This window comes from Panthera tigris, chromosome A2, assembly GCF_018350195.1.
Source record: "Panthera tigris isolate Pti1 chromosome A2, P.tigris_Pti1_mat1.1, whole genome shotgun sequence".
Lineage (NCBI taxonomy): Eukaryota > Metazoa > Chordata > Mammalia > Carnivora > Felidae > Panthera > Panthera tigris.
In genome coordinates, this window is record NC_056661.1 from 112,993,709 (window position 1) to 113,017,397 (window position 23,689).

Consider the following 23,689-nt stretch of genomic DNA (forward strand, 5'->3'; position numbering starts at 1 on the left):
ACCAACACTGCTTGCTCATTGTTCCATCACAGCAGAGTACACACTACGCTCTGCTCGTTACTCGGTTACTCCAAAAAACTTCCCAGATATATCCAGAGCCTAACAGCGTCTCAACATGATGCCACATTCTAAAAGACAAAACATGACTGGCACTTGGGGACTGATGGCTTAATTTGAGAAGTTAGTATTATAGTGGTTTCCTTTATAACATTTGTTTGTGGTTTTCTTTGCACTATTTTTTGTATACAGGGAAATCTCATTTTATCTGGCCTACCCACTTACTCGCACTCCTTAGGGCATTTTGCTCAGCTAGCTGTCTTATCCATAGGGACGGTTCAATCTCCCAGTGAGGGAAAGCCCCTGGAAACTGTGACTCTATTATAGAAGTTTTCACTTACTGTATATGACATCTAGAAATTCCCACCTCTTAAAAAACCTCTCAGTGTTTCTATCACATGGCTCTGGGATACCACTTGACTATGACCACATGTCTGCTGCCTTACCTGCCCCTACTCTAAGACCATGTTAGAGAAGATTAGATTCTTACCTTTTTGACTCCCCCTGCCCAGATGTATTTCATTTAGTTCTTAGTCAAAATCTTATTATTTGATGTAACCCAGATGTCATTTGAGACCATCCATTCTTTACTTTTTTTTTTTTTTTTTTTTAACATTTACTTATTGTTGAGAGACAGAGCATGAGCAGGGGAGGGGCAGAGAGAAGAGAGGAAGACACAGAATGCGAAACAGGCTCCAAACTCTGAGCTGTCAGCACAGAGCCGGGTGCGGGGCTCGAACTCACAAACCGTGAGATCATGACTTGAGCCGAAGTCAGACACTTAACTGACTGAGCCACCCAGGTGCTCCGAGGCCATCCTTTCTTAAGGAGATTTAGATAACTGATCCGTGCAAGGATTTCTGGATACTCCTAACTATACTTACTGGTAGTTTCTTCTTTGTCCATGTCTCTGTGTATGTAAGTTGTACCTGTTTGTCTCAGGCTGGCCCATGGACAGACGGCTAGTCTTCTTGATGTTTTCATGAATTATTACATGCTCTTTATATTCAAGAATTTAAGAGGTGGAACCATGCCTCAACAACAAAGCCTATGCGCATCTTGCTGGCTCTACCCCCTCAAAGTCTATACCCTTCACTGTGGCTATCCCTGCTGTATCACGGGAGAGCACGCAGGGGCCCTTTTACAGCAACTCCCTCTCTGTGAGTGGCCCTGTCAGGCTTCTCTGCCTTCCCTGGCCTGATATGCTGGGATTGAAGGTTTCTCCCTTATTACCTTGGCTATACAAAATCCATCTTCTCTTAGTTATCTAGTATCTAAGAAGCTCTTAGTCCTAAAACCTGTGTCTCTTTTCCCTTTCCCTTGTGTGAGGTAGGCCCAGCTCCTCGACTACTCTAGCCCTTGCCTTTTTCAACAAGAGAGAGCACTTTCTCTTTTACCATCATTTGAAAGTTTCCTTCTACTGTCCTTCACTTTGGCTCCTCTGGCTCTTGCCTGTTTCATTGCTCTGTCCATCAGCAGCCTAACTAGACCCTTGCAGATCTTTCTACACATCTTTCACTTCTTCTCCAATGCATTTAAGTGATGAGAATAGCGATAGTCATAGCTAACATCTGTTGAGTGTGTACCATATTCTAGGCGTTGTCCTCTTAGCCATTTATACATATAATCTCTTTTAATCCTCATATGATCCAGTAAAGTAGATAATATTATCACCACCCCCTTTCCTTTTTATGAGATGAAGGAATTGGAACATACCTAAAGTGATAGAGCTGCTCTCTGAACACTCACAATCTGGCTCCACAGATAGCTTTCCTAACCACCACACTATTCTGCCTCTCCGTGGTAGTCAGTAGATATTTGCTGAATAAATGGGAGGCAGTGAAGGAGGAAGGTGAGTAAATAGACTTAATAAAGGTGGAACAAAGATGTCACTTTGTCCTCTTAACATGGATATTTTCTGTCTTTGCAGCGTCCCATTCAAGGAATTGCAGCCCATGTTGAAGGCAAAAATGACATCCCATTTCGATGATTCAGTAGCCAAGTCCTCATTTTTATATTCCAGCATATATGGCCATGCTAAAATATAAAACAATACTTCCCATATTTGTAACTCTTTGCGGGGAAGGGAGTGTATTTTTAATAAACATGCTTCAAAGATTTCCAAAATTGTATGCATATGAATTGTAAAGAAAATCACCCAGAATCAACAGCTGCCTAATAAGAATTTGCATTTTGCAGTGGTGTGCATTTGTCATTGTGTATTCACATTCAATGAGCACGGTTAATTCCATCAACATTCTTCTTACGGTAGATTTGTATTTCTTGGGGAAGCCATCACACTGAAGCCATCAGTTGGAATATTTATTACGATGAACCCAGGATATGCTGGTCGAACTGAATTACCGGAAAATCTCAAAGCTCTTTTCAGGCAAGTGTTAAGCTTTGTGGTTTAGCATCTGGAGCACTCATGCCACCTAATGTTGCTGGTTTGCACTGTTAAATGATTTGTTTTTACTTGAGAATTCCTGTGGAAAACCCCTTATTATTGCTTTGGGATTCCTGATAGAACTTCCATCATGATAAGTTTAACTCTTTTGAAATATGAAGCCAGAACTTAAAATCATTACTTAAAAGTTGCATGGTACGTTCGAACATTGAATACTAGCTCTTTTATAAGGATGTCTTTATTATAAACAAAGTTTTTTTTATTAGTTACAGAATATGTGGAAAATACAGAAAAGGATAAAGAAAAGGTTACAGCTTTACCACCCAGAAGTGGTAATTGTTTCCTTTTTTTGGCCTCTTTTATAATTCAGATTTTATGAAGTTAAGATATTATTTTAGGTATGATTTTTATTTAGTTCTTATTTAATATTTTGACATAAGTAGTTTATTGTATTATTGGAAATTCCTTGGAAATGCTATTTCATGTAGCTTCAAAACAGTCTCTTTCACGGCTTATCCATAATTTTCTTCACTGTTCCCTATTGTCTGACCTGAAGGGTTTGTGTTTTTCTTTGCAGTTTTTTATGATCATAAAACAGACTATAAATATCTCTTCACATGAAGAGTTACCCTATTTCAGATTATTACCCAGAATAGATTTGTACATGTAGAATTACCTGGTGAATGAATAAAATACCTATCGATGACCTGCCTTCCAAAAATATTTTACCAATATATACACTTATTAACAGTCTGTCAGAGAAGCTGTACTGTATCTGAACCAGTTGTGTTCCTCTCCTATTTTAAATCACCTTTGTTCAGGTATAATTTCATGTAATAAATTGCATGCATTTAAGGGTACAGCTTGTGAAAACATTTACCACAATCAAGGTATGGAATATTTCCAACCCCTGGAAGCGGTGCCTCTTTGACGTTAATCCCCCATACAACAGATGTGTCTTCTGTGGCTCTAGGTTAAATTTGCCTTTCCTAGAGTTCATGTTCTGTACTCGTTTGTACTCGTCTGTGTTAGCTTCTTTCCTTGAATGATAAGGTTTGGGGATTCCTCCAAGTTGAGGAGATCAGTAGGTCTTTTGTAGGTGATTAGTATTCTGTTGTAGAGACATATTACAACCTGTTTATCCATACACCAGTTGATGGACATTTGAGTTTCCAGTTCAGGGCTCTTATGAATAAAGCTGCTATGAACAGTCCTCTACAATCTTTGTGTGAACATATATCTTCTTTTGGGTAAATACCTATGAAGGAAAGTCTCATGGCAAATGTGTGTTTGACTGTATTAGAATCTGCCAGTTGGGTTTCCAAGATGGTGGGACTATTTTACAGTCTCACCATCAGTATATGAGAATTTCGATTGCTCTACGTCCTTACCAAGTTGTAGTCCATCTAATAGATACGTGGAGGTATGTCATTGTCGGTTTAGTCTGCTGCATTTGCATGATGGATCATGATTTGAACATCTTTGAACTTACTGGCCATTCCCTTCACTTTTTTGAAGAGCTGTATTGTGTATGCTTCCTTTGTTAAATTCATATATTGCAAATACTTCACTCTTAATTTGTGGCTTGCCTTTTAATTTTCTTAATGGTGTCCATTTTAAATGTCCATTAAATTTTTTTTAATTTTTATTTATTTTTGAGAGAGAAAGAGAGAAACAGAACGTGAGCGGGAGAGGGGCAGAGAGAGAAGGGGACACGGAATCTGAACTGGGGACCGTCGTGAGATCGTGACCTGAGCCGAAGTCGGATGCTTAACTGACTGAGCCACCCAGGCACCCCTAAATGGTGTCCATTTTGAATGAGATGGAATACAGTTTATCAATTTTTTTTTAAATATGCTAGTTAAGAAAGTTTTACTAGTCCCAAGTTGCAAAAATTTTCACAGGTTTTCTTCCAGAAGTTTTGTGGTATTGTCCTTTTTCTGTTAAGGTGCTAGATTATATTGATTGATGTTTTCCATTGCTAAACAATTCTCTAATGCTGCATTTCTGGGATAAACTCTACTTAGTCAGGAGATACTATTTTTTATATTTATTTTGCTGGACTCAACATGCTACTATTTTGTTAAGGATTTTCTTTTTAAATTTTTTTTTCTAACATTCATTTTTGAGTGACAGAGACAGTGTGTGAGTGAGGGAGAGGTAGCGAGAGGTGGAGACACATAATCTGAAGCAGGCTCCAGGCTCTGAGCTATCAGCACAGCGCCCAACCTGAGGCTTGAACTCGCAGACTGTGAGATCATGACCTGAATTGAAGTCGGAAACTTAACCAATTGAGCCACCCAGGCGCCCCTGTTTTGTTAAGGATTTTTAAATCCACACCATGAGGGATATTGGTCTATAGTGTCCTTTCTTGTAGTATCTTTATCTTGTTTTGACATTAGGGTATGCTGTCCTCATGAAACTAGTTGGCAAATGCTCCCTTTCCTATTTTGTTGAGAGTTTGTGTGGAATTGGTATTATTTACCCCTCATTTTATTTTATTTTTTTATTTACCCCTTAAATACAGGATAGAATTAATCAGTGAAGCCATTTAGGCCTGGGTTTTTCTTTGTGGGAGTTTTTTGGGGGTTTTTTGTTCATTTTTTTTTATTTACCCCTTAAATACAGGATAGAATTAATCAGTGAAGCCATCTGGGCCTGGGTTTTTCTTTGTGGGAGTTTTTTGGGGGTTTTTTGTTCTTTTTTTTGTGTGTGATAGACTCAACTTCTTTGATATGGAGCTATTCAGATTTTTTATTTCTTTTATTAGTTTTTGGTAATTTCCATCTTTTAAGAAGTCTTTCTACATTAGCTAGATTATTGAATGTATTGGCATTTATTTGTTCATAATATTCCTTTATTATCTATAGTGACATCTTCAGTCCATGTCTTTTATGGGTAATTTGTGTCTTCTCTCCTGTTTTTGCTTTTTTGAGCTAGAGGTTTATCAGTTACATTTTCAAGAATTCTTTGGTGTTCACAGTATGTATTATTATTCAGTGTCTGCCTTCAAAATGATAGGCTATTTAACATATGAGGTAAGAACCTCTATAGTTTTTAGTGTGATTTCTTTCCCTTCTTTTAAACTTGAAATTTGCTTGTCCATCTGTCTAGATATTTAATCATGTTTCATTTGTATTTTCTTCTAATTTTTATAGTATGACTTTTTAAATGTACTTTATTTGTCGAGAACTTCTTTTGGTTGGTAACATGAGTATTTAAACAGAATTCTTTTCCCAAATAGTCAATTAGTCCAGCATGCTTTATTAAATGTTTTTCTTTCTTCATAAAACAGCTTGCCTAGCATAGCGGCTGTATGATGTCTATTTTTAAAAAAAAATAATTTTAGACACCATCTATCCTTAGAAACGTAATGATTGTAGAATACTTGGATTTGAAAATGGTACATCTTTCCAGTATTTTTACATTTGTATCCCAGTTCATCTCCTGCATGTTTTCATTTGGGTCTCAAAATTTGAAATTGTTTTGTGCCGTGTTCGTAAATTGGGTCTAACGAAGTAAAGCCTCATTTATGTTGCGGTGCTAGTACTCATGTCAGCAAAGTTTGAAGGCCAGTTTGAATGACGCAAGTAGCATTCATGAGTGGAGGAGGCTCAGGCTACTATGCCTGAGCCCTGAGAGCGTCCTGATGCTACCATGGACCTGCCTTGGGGCTGAGCATATGTGCTTGCCCTTCTCAGAACCTTAGTCTGCACTCCGCAAAATACTGATGAGGAGAGGAGCCACTTCGTAGACTTGTGACAATTAAGGGAGAGAGTGCATGAAAAGCTTTTCATGCTCTGTATGGCGTGAAGAAAGTGCTCAGTAAAAAAAGTTGTCAGTATTAACGTATGTACCACGCAAGTCAACTCAGTGCCTTTTCTGTCCTGTCCCCTATTTACTGTTCATCTTTAGTATTTCTATCCTATGATAAGAGTACAAAGTGTGGGGAAAGTGTGGGTGTAATTTAAATAGGAGAAGTAATCACGGCATAGATCCAAAGAAACTTAGGAATGTTTAGGGTGAAAACCTAGATATGCACACTCTAGACTGTAATTATATTTATAAAAGCAGGTGGAGGAACACTTTGGACTGTGTACTTTAAGAATTCTAAAATAGCAGGCTTATTTACTTATTTGGTTCCTTTTTTGCCCTTCAGTTGAATAGAATGTTTTCAGATGTTGCTGTCCAGGGCAGTGGTCTTTGGGGAGGACTTTGTGGAACTCCCCCTCCAAGAAGGGGAGTTAAACGTTACGTTTTGGTAAATTTTTATCTTAAAAGTGTAACCAAGCTGGCCTGAGGCAGTGGCCTGCTAGAAAGAGCCTGTACCAGCTTGAAAGCACTGATGGTTAAATTTGCATGAATTCTACAAGCACAGCCACTAATGGAAAACTTATTATATAAACATTTGATTATATTTAAAACAAAAGTGATAAATACTCAGAACGCATCACTATTTGAGTCATACGATGCGCTTTGATCCTTTATATCTGCTTTGTCTGCTTGGTGGTGTGCTACTGCTACATCTCTTCCCAGGCCCACATTTAGTGGTATGTTGATAGATTGAAGTTAGCCATGGTGCAGGTGTTTATTCTGTGGAAACCCGCAAATGCTATTTTTGGAGAGCCAGTCATTAAGCATTTACTAGCTCAGCACAGGCCACAGGTAAAGGTGGCCTCTAGCCCCGAGTATCACTCAGTTTTCTACAGTGATGACTTACTTATAGGAGAATATACCACAGATGTTCCTTAAGCTCTTAGTCCCATCCTTTTGTCATTTCCAGATATTCCGTCTTTTTATATGTATCTAGTAACTGACGGACATTTTTTAGTTGAAGCAGAGGGTCTTGTTAGCTGTGATGGACAGAGGTAATTGTGAACTGCTTCAGAATGGAGAGAATGTTGGTACAAATTAATCATTTGATTTCAGCCATCTGTACATATTACCTTAGAACGTTTTAAAACTAAATTTCGTATTTCCTTTTTAGACCCTGTGCCATGGTGGCGCCTGACATTGAGCTAATCTGTGAAATCATGTTAGTTGCTGAAGGCTTTGCAGATGCGCGTTCACTAGCCCGCAAGTTCGTGACATTGTACACACTCTGCAGGGGGCTCCTCTCCAAGCAGGTGAGGGGTTTTTTGTTCTCTTTCCTAGGTTTGTACATCCCATTAAAACTGCTTTTGACAGGGGCACCTGGGTGGCTCAGTCGGTAAAAGCGGCCGACTTCAGCTCAGGTCATGATCTTGCAGTCCGTGAGTTCAAGCCCCGCGTCGGGCTCTGTGCTGACAGCTCAGAGCCTGGAGCCTGTTTCAGATTCTGTGTCTCCCTCTCTCTGACCCTCCCCCGTTCATGCTCTGTCTCTCTCTGTCTCAAAAATAAATAAACGTTAAAAAAAATTTAAAAAAAAACTGCTTTTGACAGATAGATGCTGGGTACTTTATCACTCACATTACAGTTAGACCTTTTAGAGTAATTTTGTATTTTCCATAAAATTTTGCAAATCTTTATTTTAGTATTTGTAATATTCTTTTTCTGATTTTAAACATGAGACATTTTAAGTTCTGTGTACAATTGTCAGTGGGCTCTGTGATCGTCTTTAACTCTCACCAATGTTATAATTGTTCATGGAATTTTATGCTGCCTGCTTTGTTGGTGAGAATATTATTTTCTAGTGAGAGACGGCAAGAGTGTTTTTAAGAATCAGAAGAGGTAAAGCTGATTTTCCAAAGAACCCTTCAAGAAACGTTAAATGAAAATTTTTCTCATTTGGTGGTAATCCCTTATTAGAAGGTGGGTTTGTTATTTGTTTTTACATTTGGTGTGTGATTCCCTAGTCTCTGAAGTGGGTCAGACCTGTTTTTGGTTTTGTTGTGTTTTTGGGGTTTTTTTTTTTTTGGAGTATAGCTGATGCTCATTGATGTTAGTTTCAGGTGTATGGCACACTGATTGGATACCTCTGTACATTATGCTATACTCACCACAAGTGTGGCTCCCGTCTGTCACCATACAAGGCTGTTACAGTACCATTGACCATATTCCCTGTGCTGTACCTTTTATTCCTGTCCAGTAGCTAGCTTCTTGCTGTTTCACTGAAGTTGCTGAGGAGCTACACAAATTATGTATGTATCAGCCTCATTATTTTTAAATTCAGCTTTGTGGTCACCTTTGACCTCACTTTTTCGATGACCTTTCATTAATTCCTGGTGACATTATTTTGCAGCTTTTCTGGCATGAAAGTATTAAAATGCCACAGTTAGAGCCACATAGTTACCGGTACTGACAGATGTACTTATTTGAAATTACCTGTCATTAAGGTGGAATTTGGACTCTGAGAGCGAAATTGATGTTGTCCTTTTAATATGTAAATTTACGTTCTGGGGGGAAATCCTAGCAAATTTAACAACATGGAAAAATGTTTATGACAGTGTTCTATGCAAAAAAAGCAGCATGCCAAACTAGATACGATCTACAACTTGCATTTATTTTACACTTAGACTGTATGTATTATATAAAGTAACTGGGAAGTACATAGTGATTTTTAATTTTTGTCTCTGGGTGATAATACTGTGAGTATTTTTTATTTTTCTCCTTGTTTGTGGTATCCTTCTTATTTTTTCGAGGAGTTCATTTTAATTTTATCACGGGCAGAAGTCAGAAGAAAACAATGTCACTGAACCCGGGCAGTACAGAGTTGCAACCGCATCCCTTCCCAGTAGTAATATTTAAACACTGAGTGAGCACTTACTGTATCCAAGTAACATGTTTGTTGATTAAGAGGACAAGCAAGAACACATGAAACCAGCACACTCAGAGTTCGGAGTTCAGAGAACTTCCGGGATTGAGTTTCCGTTAGATTAAAATTAGAAGAACATGCAGGAGGAGATGATCATAGTTTCTTCCTTGAAAACCATAAGGTATGAGGGAGGTGTTGGGAGAAAAGGTAGAACAGACGAGGAGAGCATTCTCCAACTAGAGGAATGTCATGGGGGAGATGAGGGAAGGCAGTGAGGCCAGGACAGAAGGGCTGAGTTAGAAGTATAGACGCTGATACTTTTCTAAACTGTAGGGATTTAAGAAGAACCTGTGGATGGTTTTGACTGATGGACTAGCATAATGAAAACAGTGAGGATTATTTCAGCAGTTGTTGGATTTACACCAACAGGGTCACCAACTCGTCTTAAACCCGTGTCCAGAATTTCTTCTACCCCCTCTCCTTTAATGTTCTTACTGCACTGACTTAGCCCCCTCCTCAGTCTCTCTGACCTCCACACTCCAGTTCTTGCCCTTTGCCTTCTCTCCTCAAGCCGTCATCTTTTTCTGCATCGTGGCTCTCAAATGAGTTTTTACCATGACCCACAGTAAAAAAATACTCCTTCTGTTGAGACTCAGGACCCACACCCGTGTGTCATATGCACAGCTGAAACAACAATTTTCACCCAACACTTCTTGCCCTTCTTATTTGCAACGCATTATGGTGTTTTTCATTCTGTTTTCCTCTGTTCTATTACCAGCAGGAATGATGGTCAAGACCTACTAAATTGATTTTACTATTCACTGCTGGATTGAAGGACATATTTATACATGGATATATTGTTTCACTGCTCACAAAGCATTTTATTCTTTCAACAGCCTTGTAAAGTGGTTAGATCCTTTTATGTGCATTTTTATGGATGATGCTCGGAGAGGGTGCTGACTTTCCCACAGGCGCCATTGAGAGATAATTTGAGAGAAAAGTTGTCACTCTGTGGGTGGTAGATGAAAGGCAAAAGAGAGCAATCTTTTAATTCGTTGTCCCTTTACTGAGTACCTACCTGTGCAGTGCACCATGTTGGGACCTACAAGACAACAGGGAATAGATCTGTGCTCTGTTCTCCAGGAGCCCAGAGCCTGTGAAAGGAATCTTCTGTTGGGATTATGTGAAACTCTCAAAGCGGACATACTGTTATATCCCTGAATTGTAATAATAAAGTTTGTAGTGCACTAAATGCCAGAGTTAGGGCTGGAGCGTCTGAGTGATTAAGAGGTAGAGTTATTAGGGCAAGTAGCGATCTGGGTCTGGGAGGGGTGGACTCACAGGGTTATCTGTTGAAGTCACCCTGGAGAAATATGCCATGTTTAGAGGTGAAAATTTGCAAGTAGTTCAACTCAGTGTTAGCAGGTTTACTGAGACGAGAGCAGGGAAGATGGATGGATCCTTGGGCACGCTGCAACTCAGTGCTATGGGAAGAAGAGATCTGCTGACGGAGGCAGAGAATCAGGAGAAAGAGGGAGGAGGATACTGAAGGGATGTGGTTTTTACAAATTGGAAGAGAACAGGAAAATAGTACTTTACATCATTAAAGCATGTATTTATCTGAACTCTTTTCTTACAGCTTTTGGCTTTTACTTCTGGAATGAGAAGCTTATTCCCTTTTAAAATCTTTGAGAAAATATAACCTATGTTTTGATTTTTAGGATCATTATGATTGGGGACTTCGCGCTATTAAATCTGTCTTGGTTGTAGCTGGCTCCCTGAAACGAGGAGATAAAAATAGACCCGAAGATCAGGTACCACAGTGCTAATAACATGGTTTTGTGGAGTGGGTAGCTAAACAACTTCACAGAAATGAAAGTATGTATCTGGATGGTGGGCCATGCCTAGCGCAACTTTTATTTCTTTTTTTAAGTTTATTTATTTTGAGAGAGACAGGCACCACAAGTTGGGGAAGGACAGAGAGAGAGGAGTGAGGATCCCAAGCAGCCTCTGCACTGCCAGTGCAGAGCCCAGCCCGGGCCTTGAACTCCCAAAACCATGAGATCATGCTCTGAGCCGACCCCAAGAGTTGAACGTTTAACCAAATGAGCCACCCAGGCACCCCAGTACAGAGCAACTTTTAAAAAGTATGATCTCTCTTTTTCACATAGAATATTTTGAGGACTGGCATTGCTTATATCATGAAAGATAAGTATTCTTGAGTATAAGGATATGAATACAGGAAAGAAAATGTGATTTTATAAGTGCTTTTGAAATAACAGCTACAAAAAATATTTTGGCAGTCATAATCAAATCAGTAATCACTGGTTGATTTCCTCTGAGGAACATTCAGAAAATCTGATTAATTGAGTTGGGATAATAATCCTGAAATGTCAGTGAAAACATAATCTAATGGAACCTAGTATGTTCACTTCACGGGTTGTAAAATGAGAATAGAACAGGAAGAACGATCACCTGACACCAGTGAAATGCAATGCTCAGGTGGTTATTCACAGCTGCTGGGTGAATGTTCTATCCCTGCTGGGGACTTTATCTCTTCATCTTTTTTCTCTAAAATTTTTAAGGGTTTTTTCTTTACTAAATAGTGAGAACAGTGGATATACGTCACTATGTGTATATTTCATATGGCTTGAGAAGTTGAAGAAAACAAATCTATGAATTTCTTTTCACATTAAAGGATGCTTACGTGATTTTCTACTTCTGTAATACTTTCTTTTCCTCTCAGTCATAATTCATGATTGGACCAAGATTTTCTTGCAGTTTTCTTTTGTTGTTGTTGTTGGATCGCTTACGTCTTTCTGGAAGTCATCCTGATGTTCAAGTTACTGCTTTTAAAATCTAAAGCCTTCTTCGGTTTTCAGCCAATACACAACAAATACCCAAACTAAAAATGGTTACATTTATTATTCCGAAGTTCTTAGAGATTCTCTTGAACAAAATGATCTGATGGGCCTAGTTAATTTATATCCTGGAGTTTGAGGATTAAGGAGGGAAGGGCCTCAGACCCTTTGTCAAGATCAGAGCAGATTGTTGCAGGAACAGGGCCTCCTCGTCGACCTGAGTCTGAAATTTGTGATACCAGCAGAGACTTCTCGTGTGCTGCTCTGTGCACTTCTAGGCATTTAGCCTCCCCGTACACAGAATGCCAACCTAACAGAGACCGGTATCCATATCCCATGCCTAAAGCCTTGCTTTAGATGCAAGGCTTAAAAACAGCATTTTTAGGGGTGCCTGGGTGGCTCAGTCGGTTAAGCATTCGACTTTGGCTCAGGTCATGATCTCACAGTTCGTGGGTTCAAGCCCCACATTGGGCTCTATGCTGACAGCGCGGAGCCTGGAGCCTGCTTCATATTCTGTGTCTCCTCTCTCTTTGCCCCTTTCCCACTTGCTCTCTCTCTCTCTCTCTCTCTCTCAAAAATAAACATTAAAAAAAATTTTTTTTTAAATAATAAAAAAACAGCATTTTTAGTTTTGAAGATGTCTGGTACACCTTGTATTGGCCATTTAAATACAGTGTTTTCTTCCTAGGTACTCATGAGAGCATTAAGGGACTTCAATATGCCTAAAATAGTGACAGACGACATCCCCGTGTTTTTGGGCCTGGTTGGTGACCTGTTTCCAGCCCTGGACGTACCTCGGCAGAGAGCACCGCACTTTGAACAGATTGTCAGGCAGTCTACCCTGGAGCTTCACCTGCAGCCTGAGGAGACCTTCATCCTTAAAGTAAATGGTGCATGTGCTTTTCACAGCAGCCCATGACATTTGCAGTGAGATTTACTGTATTTAAGTATCGTTAGCCAAAACATTAACTCACGTATTACACTGACTTTTACATAATCATAATATATTCTTTAAAGCATTCTAATAGGACCTGCTTTACTCCAGTAATTATAAATAATTATTTTGTAGTTACATTCTGTGAGAAGGAACATATGATTGGGTCCTGGTTTTGTTTTTTATTTATTTTTTTACCTTATTTATTTTGAGAGAGTGAGAGAGCATGAATCGGGGAGGGGCGGACAGAGAGGGAAAGAGAATCCCAAGAAGGCTCTGTGCTGCCAGCACAGAGCCCCATGGAGGGCTTGAACTCACCAAGTGTAAGATCATGATCTGAGCCGAAACCAAGAGACAGACGCTTAACTGACTGAGCCACCTACATGCTTGGGTAAGCACCATGGTGCTTGGTCCTTTATTAAGTCATGGTTTTTAAATGTAAGCCTACTTCTCATTAGTTGATAAAATTTCTTGGTTGCTCTTGGTGACATGCATCAAAAATTAATGTTGCTCTTTTCTTTCCATCTTAGAGAACATGGGAAGTAAATCATTAGTATGTGCCTTTAATGGGGAGAAAAGTGTCAACATATATGATATCTGACTTATCAAAGGCTTGTGCATATGTACGCTCACTTTGGGTGTAGTAAATACACGGACATTAAAATACACATAAAATATCTATTTTAGATATTTTAAAGGATATAAGCCATTACTCACTTGTAGGTGATTAGCCATGTATGGTTTTCGTTCAACACTTCATGAAGACTCCTTGATTTTGTAAGTAATTCCTACCACGTCCAAAGTACTAGACTGTACTTCACTTCTGCCTGCATCAGTGGCTCACTGAGTCCTGGTTTTTCTTCACTCTTACTCTCATGTTGTTCTTGGGGAGATCCAGGAGAAGCTGTGGTTGTCATCTATGTTAACTTTCCTGGACCATAATTTTGTAAGTGGGAGCTTTCTTGGGTTGTAAGGAAAGAATTGAGCAAAAATGGGTAAGGATTTTTGTTTGTTTGTTTCTTGTGTTTTGTTTTGTTTTTAAATCACCAACTCATGAAAGGAACCAATGACTGCCTGTTTGGTCTGCAGGTCGCCCAGCTTGAGGAACTGTTGACCGTGCGGCACTCTGTGTTCGTGGTTGGAAATGCAGGCACAGGAAAGAGTGAGGTATGGTGAATTGCCTGCTGGTTTTTAGCCACACAAAGAACAGATTTTGGTTGGACATATTTTTAATTCTCTCTAAGGGTTCCCTTCATTGAATTCCTCCATAATTTTGAGGTAGAATGTGAGACTCTAATACTGCCTTTTCATCAATTTGCACTATTTTTTTTCATATTAGGGGCAGGGAGGAGGTAACAAATAGAACCTTCTGTTCAGATAGAAAAGCTGAGAGAAGACGGGGCTTTCCATATTTATGAAACCTACTTTTTTATCTTTCCCAAGATGCTTTAGATTCTCATTCCCATATTACTAAGAAAAACCCAAATATTTTCCTTCAGTACTTGCTCAGAAATATAGCCTTCGATGGGGGCAAAAGAAAACAAAAAGAGAGGCAGCCAAACCCACATTGTGGGGGTCCCTGTTATGTGCTATGCTAGGTACATTATATGTGATTTACTGTGCACAGTGATGATATACTCTGGGTATTATTATCCTCATTTTTACTTCACTGCTTGATTTTGTTTGGTCCCACTGACAATCCTGGCAACGTACTTATTTTCTTGGTTGGCAGACACGATATGCAGAATTGCGTGCATTTTAATTCAGGGTGCTTGGGTATGAATATATTTAGTAGCCAAAGACTAAAAATAATCGTGGAGTGGGCATATGAGGTTTTAGACCATGGGTGTGTGTAGAACTTGCCAGTATGTAGATCGGAACCCAAACTGGAACAATTGCAAAGGGAGGCACAGTTTTGTGATTTTTCTTGTGAAAAATGTAATAATTGAAATATTAAAGTAGATAACTGGTAGACCTGTAATTATTTTGTTAGAGTAAGTTTCAGATGAGGGCCATGGTTCAGGGAAGGATAAAATTAAATTCTATAATTTCCAGTAGATTAATGGTTTCTAAAAATATAAGCTTAATATTCCTAAGGCATTCAATTTCTTTCATCTCATCTTCACTGGTTTTGTTCTATTCAACCTTTACTTAAGCTGATAGAACCAGCACACGGAAGCTCAGGCCACGTTACTTAGCAACTCTTGCCCTTCCCAACTATTTGGCAGTTGTTTATTAGTCCTTCAACCCCCTGTGAGTAGATCGGGACGAAGAATATCTGAAATAAAAGCCACAGCTTCTCAGAGAAAGCAAAGAGGGTAGGTGGGGCACATATTTGGGTGAATATGTCAATTAATTAAACTGACATAGAGAAAGCATCTGTCCTGTGAATTCTTATCCTCAAAGCTTCTTTTTCTCCATTATCTAGATCAGAGTTTCTCAGCTTCATTCACTGTTGACACTTTGGGTCGGATAACTCTTTGTCACGGAGGCTGTCCTTTGTGTTCATTATAGGACACTGAGCAGCGTCCGTGGCTTCTGTTGTGTCGCATGCCCTCTTTGTCAAGTCTGGAGTGTCTCCTGAGACGCTGAGAACTGTTGCTCTGGGTCACTAGGTGTCCAAGCACGCCCGGACTAGCCTCACAGGTCCCACCTCGGACGTTATTAGAAATGCAAATTCTTAGTCATCCTAGCCCTACTGAATATTAGAAGATCTGGATTGGGTCCAGCCATCTGTGTCTTAACATCCTGTAAGCGATTCTAATGCATCCTACATAAGAGCAGAGTGGATTTTAATAACATGAACAGGAACACTTATTTACTTATTTGCACACATGGTTAAAAACCTCAAATGATACAGCGACTTCCTCTAGTACGCATGGTTCAAAGAATCAGGTGAAGAGGTCCTAAGAGATTGTAGGATTAAATTTGTACATGTAAATGTGCACATGTAAATTTTTCCCCGTACTTACTACATGCAGAATATGTAGGAACGTAAAAGGAATAAGAAAATCCTTTAGAAACCATTTGCTTTCCATTTGCCTTACAGGAGTATTAATTTTCTGAGCTTTTTTTCCTTCTCCCTTCAGATTTTGAGAACACTGAACCGAACATATGTTAACATGAAACAAAAACCTACTTGGAATGACTTAAACCCCAAAGCTGTGACAACAGATGAACTCTTTGGTTTCATACATCACGCTACTCGAGAATGGAAAGATGGCAAGTAGTATTTCCGCTTTACAAGTGCTAAAAATTTCTTTCTTATTTTTTCTTTTCTTTTCTTTTCTTTTTTTTTTTTCTCATCCAGAAAACCATTTCTCAGCTCTAGCCAATTTCAGTCACAGTTGTAGATTTATTGTGTATGTGTTGGCATTATTGGAAATGTAGCAGCTCATAAGAGCATTTATAACCAGTAAATTAAAACTAGATTTGAATAAGTGGTCGATTTGCATTCAGCGAGTTTGCGCACAGAACTGTGTATTTTATCCCATGTCAATTATGTCAGGGCTCCCTGTAAACCAGGGAAGAAGTCAACATGAACACTTCACGAGACTTTTATAAAGGATCTGATCCAAGACCCTGAGTTTCAGGCAGGCACTATTTTAGGCTCCAGGGACAAAAATTAATGGGACATGTTTGTTGTCCTAAAAGTTTTTGCAAACAGGCAGATCCTTTTGTTAAAATCTGTTGTTACTTCCCAGTTCAATATAAATGCACTAATCTTGGCATTCATACTAAATGAATACTTTGAGTCCTTTCTCCCTTTCATACTCTACATCCACCCTTAGAGTAAATTGTGTAGGCTTTACCTTTAAAATACAGTTTGTGTTCCAGTGCTCTCCTCCTTTGCCTCTATCATATTAGCCTGTACTGTCTCTTGCCTGTATTGGTTCAGTAGTCTCCAACTCTCATCTCCCTGCAGTTCATTTTCCATCCAGCAGACAGAGGACGCTCTTCAAAATATTAGTTCCCTGCTTGTAATTTTCAATGGGTTCCATCTCCCTTAGAATCCAACCCTTATCCAAGGTTTACAAGGTCTTGTGTGATTAGATCCCCCTTCGCCATCTCTGATTTCATTTCCTGCACTGTGCTCTCCCACCTGTTATAATCTATACACTCTGGCCTCCTTGCTCTTCCTTGAACTGCCAAGCATCTTCCCATCGTTGGGCTTCTGCACTTGCTCTTTCCATCATTTGCAACACTACAGATAATTTGCATGCCTTAAGTTATTGAAGTGTCTGGTCAAATGTCACATCAGAAAAGACTTCATTGAGAATCCTGTCTATAGCAGCACACCTTGCCATTCTCCATTTTCTTACCATGTATACACGCTCCTAAATCTGTGGGACAGTCACAATTTACTCCTAACCTTTCTATCTTTTTTTTTTTTTTTTTCAAGGACTGTGGCAGGAAGGGAATAATACTAGTTTATGCTGAAAACCTGTGGATGTCATTCAAATCAGGGATCATTAGAAAAGGTTGCTGGGGGTTTTTTGTTGTGTTTTAATGAGTGGTGGTGGTAGTTCTACATACTGTCATTTATTTTTGCACAAAATATTTCACAGAGCAAAAAAAAACCATCCACGTATGTGCATAGAAACCATTGTTCTTATCATATTAAATATTTGAGTTTTGAAAAAGCAGTAACTATCAAATACATCATGTAACACGCACAATGCCTACATAAGTCGTGATAGCAAAGAGGACTATGGATTTAAAATGCTTTCATCTTGGGGTGCCTGGGTGGCTCAGTCGGTTGAGCTTCTGACTTTGGCTTAGGTCATGATCTCACAGTCTGTGGGTTTAAGCCCCGCGTCGGGCTCTGTGCTGACAGCTCAGAGCCTGGAACCTGCTTCAGACTCTGTGTCTCCCTCTCTCTCTCTGACCCTTTCCCATTCATGCTCTGTCTCTCTCTGTCTCAAAAATAAATAAACATTAAATAAATTTTTTTAAAAATAAAACGCTTTCATCTTCTCATCTTGTGAAGTAATATGCCAACAACCAAATTTCTCAAAGAATGTATAGCACCTTTGAATTAGCTTCAAAATTCTGTCTCATGAATAGTGTTACAGAAAAACGGAGAAAGGTGAAATAAACTAGTGTCTGGCCTAAAATGGATACTGAACACATGTACACGGACAAAGATAATGTCTTCATTTGGTGTAAGTTTTGAGTTGTGTGTGTGTTACTCTCTATAAATCCCCACACCTGTTCTTCAAGGAAGCTCCTGTCATCTTTATTTGACACATGGGAGAAGCTCAGAGAAGTTAAGGTGTATCCTCATGGAAGGGAAACTTGCCCATTGGTATGCATTCCCGGTGTAGCTCTAAAGGTATTTATTACACTTATCAGAAGGAGGCAGCAAATTCACAGCAAATTTATTTGCTTATTAAAAGAATTTCCTGTAGAAATAATAGTAACTTAGTTTAGAAATAAACAGCCCTCAACTCCATTATGTATTAGGATCACTTACTTGTAATTTATAGGTCTCTTCTCATCTATTCTGCGAGAACAAGCGAATCTTAAACGTGATGGACCAAAATGGATAGTCCTGGATGGAGATATTGATCCCATGTGGATTGAGTCACTAAACACTGTCATGGATGATAACAAGGTGAGTAATATCTCCATGCTAACTTGAACATCACATCTGGAGTGCAGTAAGAGTTTTGTTCACTTGTTGATTTAAATACTAGCTTTTAATCATTAAGCCTGATATTCTTTAGGAATGAAATTTATTTTGTGCCCATGAAAGTGGCACTTTGCTGGTAATTCTCTTAATTTCACTGTTAAATAATTGACGGGGGTGCATTTTTCTTGCTGTATGGATTTAACCACCTCTATTTTTTTTAATTTTTAAAAAATGTGTATTTATTTTTGAGAGTGCTTGAGAGTACAAGCAGGAGATGGGTAGAGAGACGGGTTTGGAGGATCTGAAGTGAGCTCTAAGCTACCAGCAGACAGTCCCGTGCAGGGCTCGAAGTCCCAAACTGGGAGACCCTGACTCAAGCCAAAGTCGAATGTTGAACCAGCTGAGCCACCCAGGCATCCCAGATTTAACCACCTTTAAAGAGAGTTAGGTATATATCTAAGAACTTAGTTCATACATACCTTGCCATTTTCTAAGAGTCAGGCATAAATTATTAGATCTTATCTTTGTTTTTTTTAAATATGAAATCTATTGTCGAATTGGTTTCCATACAACACTCAGTGCTCATCCCAACAGGTGCCCTCCTCAGTGCCCATCACCCACTTTCCCCTCCCTTATCTTTGATTAAGTATGGAATACTTGGATAATAAAAGGATGAGTCTGTGCCCTGTGTGAATTGATGAAATGTAGCTATTGAAATTAAGTAGTTCTCTGGCTACAGAATGAGTATAATGGGTTTCTAAGCATTTTGCCCTGGCTGACCCAGTGTTCCCAGCAGAAACAGTGATGGTCCAGGTCCATGAGACGCCACTTAAAGCAACACAAGGTCTATGGTTAGGATCAGGAGAAAGAAAAAGGTAATCATCATTGCTACAGAACAGAATGACTCATCTCCTTAAATTAGCAGTGATTACTGTTTTCTGTATTAAGACATTGTTCATCATAAAATATAGGTCTGAGATCTTTATACTTGCATGAGTTTCCATAGGGCGTTTGATAATTGTGGCATTACAGATTCTAAAGAAAGTTTATTTTTTGTGGTGTTCAGGCCTTTTCATGTAGATCCACCCTTAGAACAAATGTCTTCTCTTTAGACATGTCATCTCTTTAGTCGTTACCACAGTTATTTAAAGGTTGGCCTGAATGGGTCCATGTTGGTGAGTTTGTTCCTCAAGGGTCAGTGAGCTCTCCTCTGGGATTAAGTGAGATCTTCACTCAGACTGCACTTCTAACTCAGAGGAGTACTTTTGGCACTTCTCCTGGGGATGGGGGCATGGGAGAAGTACCTTGTGTTGTGATAGCGAGTTAGCCTCATTGCTTTTGCCCCTCAACAACCGAGGGCCTCTTTTATGCTGTGCTGTTCTGTCCAGGTGCTGACCTTGGCCAGCAATGAGCGCATAGCCCTTACTCCCTCCATGAGGCTGCTCTTCGAGATTCATCACTTAAGGACTGCAACCCCAGCTACTGTTTCCAGAGCTGGTATCCTATATGTGAACCCACAAGATTTGGGCTGGAATCCGTGAGTACTTACCATTTTAACCATTTTTAAGTGTACAGCTTAGTGGCATTACATACATTTGTATTGTCGGGCAACCACCACCACCATCATTCTCCATAACTTTTCTCATCTTCCCAAACTGCAGCCCTGAACCCATTACACAGGAACTCCCCTATATGCCCTGTCCTCAGTCCCTTTCTCTTTTCCATCTTTACGAATATGTATATGCCAGATGCCTCTTATAAATGGAATCATACAGCAATTGTCTTCTTGTGATGGGCTTACTTCAGTTAGCATAATGCCTTCAAAGTTCATCCATGTTGTAGCATGCTCCAGAATTTCCTTCTTTTTTAAGGCTGAATGATGTTCCATTGTATGTAGATACCACATTTTTCTTATCCATCTTTCTGTTGATAGACACTTGGGCTCCTTCTACCTTTTGATTATGGAAAATAGTTTTTGTGGCTATGAGTATACAGATAGGCCTTTGAGTCCCTGCTGCCAGTTACTTTGGATATATTCCCACAGGTGGCATTTCCAGTTGATATGGTAATTCTGTTTTTAATTTTAACTTTCTTAAATTTTTAATGTTTATTTATTTTTTGATAGAGCAAGCCAGGGAGGGACAGAGAGGGAGGAAGAGAGAAATCCCAAGCCCGCAAACTACGAGATCATGACCTGAGCCAAAACCAAGAGTCAGGCACTTAATTGACTGAGCCACCTAAACACTCCTGCTTTAATTTTTAGAGGAACCACTGTACTGTTTTCCACAGTAGCTGCAGCATTTTACATTCCTCCCAACGGTGTACAAGGGTTCCAATTTCTGCACATTCTTACCAACACTTGTAATTTTCTCTCTTTTTTATGACAGTCATCCTAATGGGTGTGAAATGGTGTTTCACTCTGGTTTTGATTTACATTTCCCTAATGATTAGTCTTATTGAGCAGCTTTTCATGTGCTTATTGGCCATTTGCATATTTTCTCTGGAAAATGCTTATTTTAGTCTTTTGCCTATTTTTTTAAATCTAGTTTGCTTTTGTTTTTATTCTTGTGAATATTTCTTTTTTCAGTCTTAGCTATAAAAACTAAAATTTTATCTGATCATTTGAAGGAAGTATTAGCAAATAAATTTAAAGCTAATTAAGTAGGCTAATTTGAAGATAATGAAAGGAGGGCCTGGGTGACTTACTTGAGCATCTGACTTCGACTCATGTTATGATCTCACCAGTTGTGAGTTTGAGCCCCATGTAGGGCTCTATGCTGACAGTGCAGAGCCTGCTTAGGATTTTCTGCCCCCTCTCTCTGGCCCTCCCCTGCTCACTTTATGTCTCAAAAATAAAAAAAAAAAATTAAAAACTAAAAAAAATTAAAAACATTTTTTAAACAAAAATAATGAAATTAACACCTGTATGGATTTGTCATTTTTAGTTGGACATTACCCTGTTCACACCTTGTACGTGTTAAGAACTCAGTATTTGTTGAATAAGTGAATAATAGTTCATATGGAGAATGAAGATATAGATATATCATTTTCTGTAAATACATTAATGTATAAACTTGTGTGTTCATACTGAGACATATGATATCCATACCTGAACGGTGGTAATTCTTTGATGGAGAACAAATTGTGCTCACTTGCTGCTCTCGAATGCTTACACTTGGCATAATCCATCCTGGGCGGCAACGTGTTGCACCTCTGGCATTCCCTCTATGAGGTGTGGAAAGAGTGTTTGACCTCCGCACGTGAACACGTGCTTGAGGGCTACTGGTGTCAGAATCTTCTGTCCACCCCTCCCCCCTGCCCTGGCCCCCACAGGCTGTCCTGTATGGGCCACTTCAATGGGCTCCTTGCCCTCTGGCTCCTGGTTGGTTTGGCCCATGAGAAGCCCTGTCAGGGAATGAGAGGGAGAGAGGAGAGTGAGGTCAGCCTATTTACTTCCTTGGCTCTTTCCATGCGGTGTCACATCAGGATGGCTGTGTCTCTCAACTGCAGGTCACCCCTCCTCTAAAGTCTTTCTATAAGATTTGTCCCTTCCACATTCTGGTAGTCCCTCGTGTCCTTGTCCCTGCAGGCACAGGTGCACTAACCGCTCCTCGGTTATTACCCATGGCACAAAACTTTCCCCTCCATTTTCCCTGCTCCGTGCCCACACCTTTGTCAGTAGTCCTCCTGGCAATCCTTCCCTGTTATCCTGATGTCAGGATGACCTCTGTTCCCTGCCACGTGCTTGGCTGACGTGCTTCTCCAGGCTGCTTTTTCTGGGTACTGATTTGTTCACCGAAGGTCTCATCCCTTGACTCCACAGCAAAGTAGAGCCATGCCCAGGCTTTTGTGTCCAACAGTGTTTTATTGGATTTATCTGGGGAAAGGAGTGATTTTTAAAAGTCTAAGGTGGAGAGTTCTTCTTGAACTGATGATAGATTCTTTTCCCAGGTAGGATTCAGACTGTGTCCTAGGATGTTTTTGTGGGTTTGGGGGCTGGCTAACAGAGCATCTATGTTAGCCCTTGACTCCCCCATAAACACTGCAGAGGCATTCCTCACACCCCATTTCCTTCAGGGGACCCCCTCTGGATGTGGTCTGATTTCAATCATGAGCCTCATGATTCTCAAGGTCTATGTAGTTTAGGCTCAGTAGCATCGCATAGAGATTCGTGCTAATGAAAGCTGTGTAAAGCCCTTTTCAAGAAAGACTTTTATCTAGTAAGTCAAAGAGTCTTACTTGATTAAAAAAGGCACCCAATTTGCATTCCTAAGAAAGTTAAACAACTCTTTCTTCACCATTAGATTTTATTTTTACTGAGGTTTTTTTTTTCTTTGTTTTATCCAAGATCAGTGGGTAAGTTTTAATTTTCATGTGTGTGACCACAGAGCCATTATCCAAAATGATGGGATTCTTCTCTAAAGGATATTTTTACATTTTTACCATCTACCACCAGAAACTTTAAATGAACTACAAAAAAATGGGTTTTTCAGATTGGGGGATATACTTTTACACCATATTTATTGCATACGTCATTACTTTTATATGATAATAGTATCATACCTTTGCACGTATTGACTCATTTAATCCTTAATTACCTTCTGAAATAGAATTATTAACCCAGTTTTCCAAACCGATGTCTTAGGTCTCTTCCCCCACCCCCCCCCCCAACTTTTAATTTGAAAGTATTTGAAATTATAGAAAATTTGAAATGGTGGTAGTCCACTGTATCCTTTTTTCCCCTACAGTTATCAGTTGTTACCATTTTACTGTATTTACTTTCTCTCTGGATGTACACTCTCTCATAGGCACAGACACACATATATTTTTTACTTAGGTTTACTTCTGCTAAATTATCTGGAAGTAAGTTGGAGACATTACGCCCCCTCACCACTGAGTAGTTGATTATCCCCATGTAGGATATTCTCCTACATGAACGCAGTACAATTAACATACCTAAGAAATTTTTCCTTGATGTGGTATTTAATAAAGCATAATATTTCTTTTTAAAAATTCTTCTTAATGTTTGAGAGAGAGTGCGAGTGGAGAAGGAGCAGAGAGA

General features: G+C 39.4%; 1 protein-coding gene across 3 annotated transcripts in view; it reads left to right on the plus strand.

Annotated features, from left to right (window-relative positions):
- The window catches only part of DNAH11 (dynein axonemal heavy chain 11), a 356,336-nt gene that overhangs the window by 151,510 nt on the left and 181,137 nt on the right, over positions 1-23,689 (plus strand). For 2 of the 3 annotated variants that reach the window (XM_042967928.1, XM_042967929.1), the window contains 8 exons: positions 2,330-2,446; positions 7,452-7,590; positions 10,919-11,011; positions 12,747-12,941; positions 14,082-14,159; positions 16,082-16,214; positions 18,482-18,609; positions 20,016-20,164. In XM_042967928.1, the coding sequence (XP_042823862.1) occupies positions 2,330-2,446; positions 7,452-7,590; positions 10,919-11,011; positions 12,747-12,941; positions 14,082-14,159; positions 16,082-16,214; positions 18,482-18,609; positions 20,016-20,164 (1,032 nt within the window). Of the gene's footprint in view, positions 1-2,329; positions 2,447-7,451; positions 7,591-10,918; positions 11,012-12,746; positions 12,949-14,081; positions 14,160-16,081; positions 16,215-18,481; positions 18,610-20,015; positions 20,165-23,689 lie in introns of those variants that run through there. The other variant, XM_042967930.1, reaches the window with a different exon arrangement.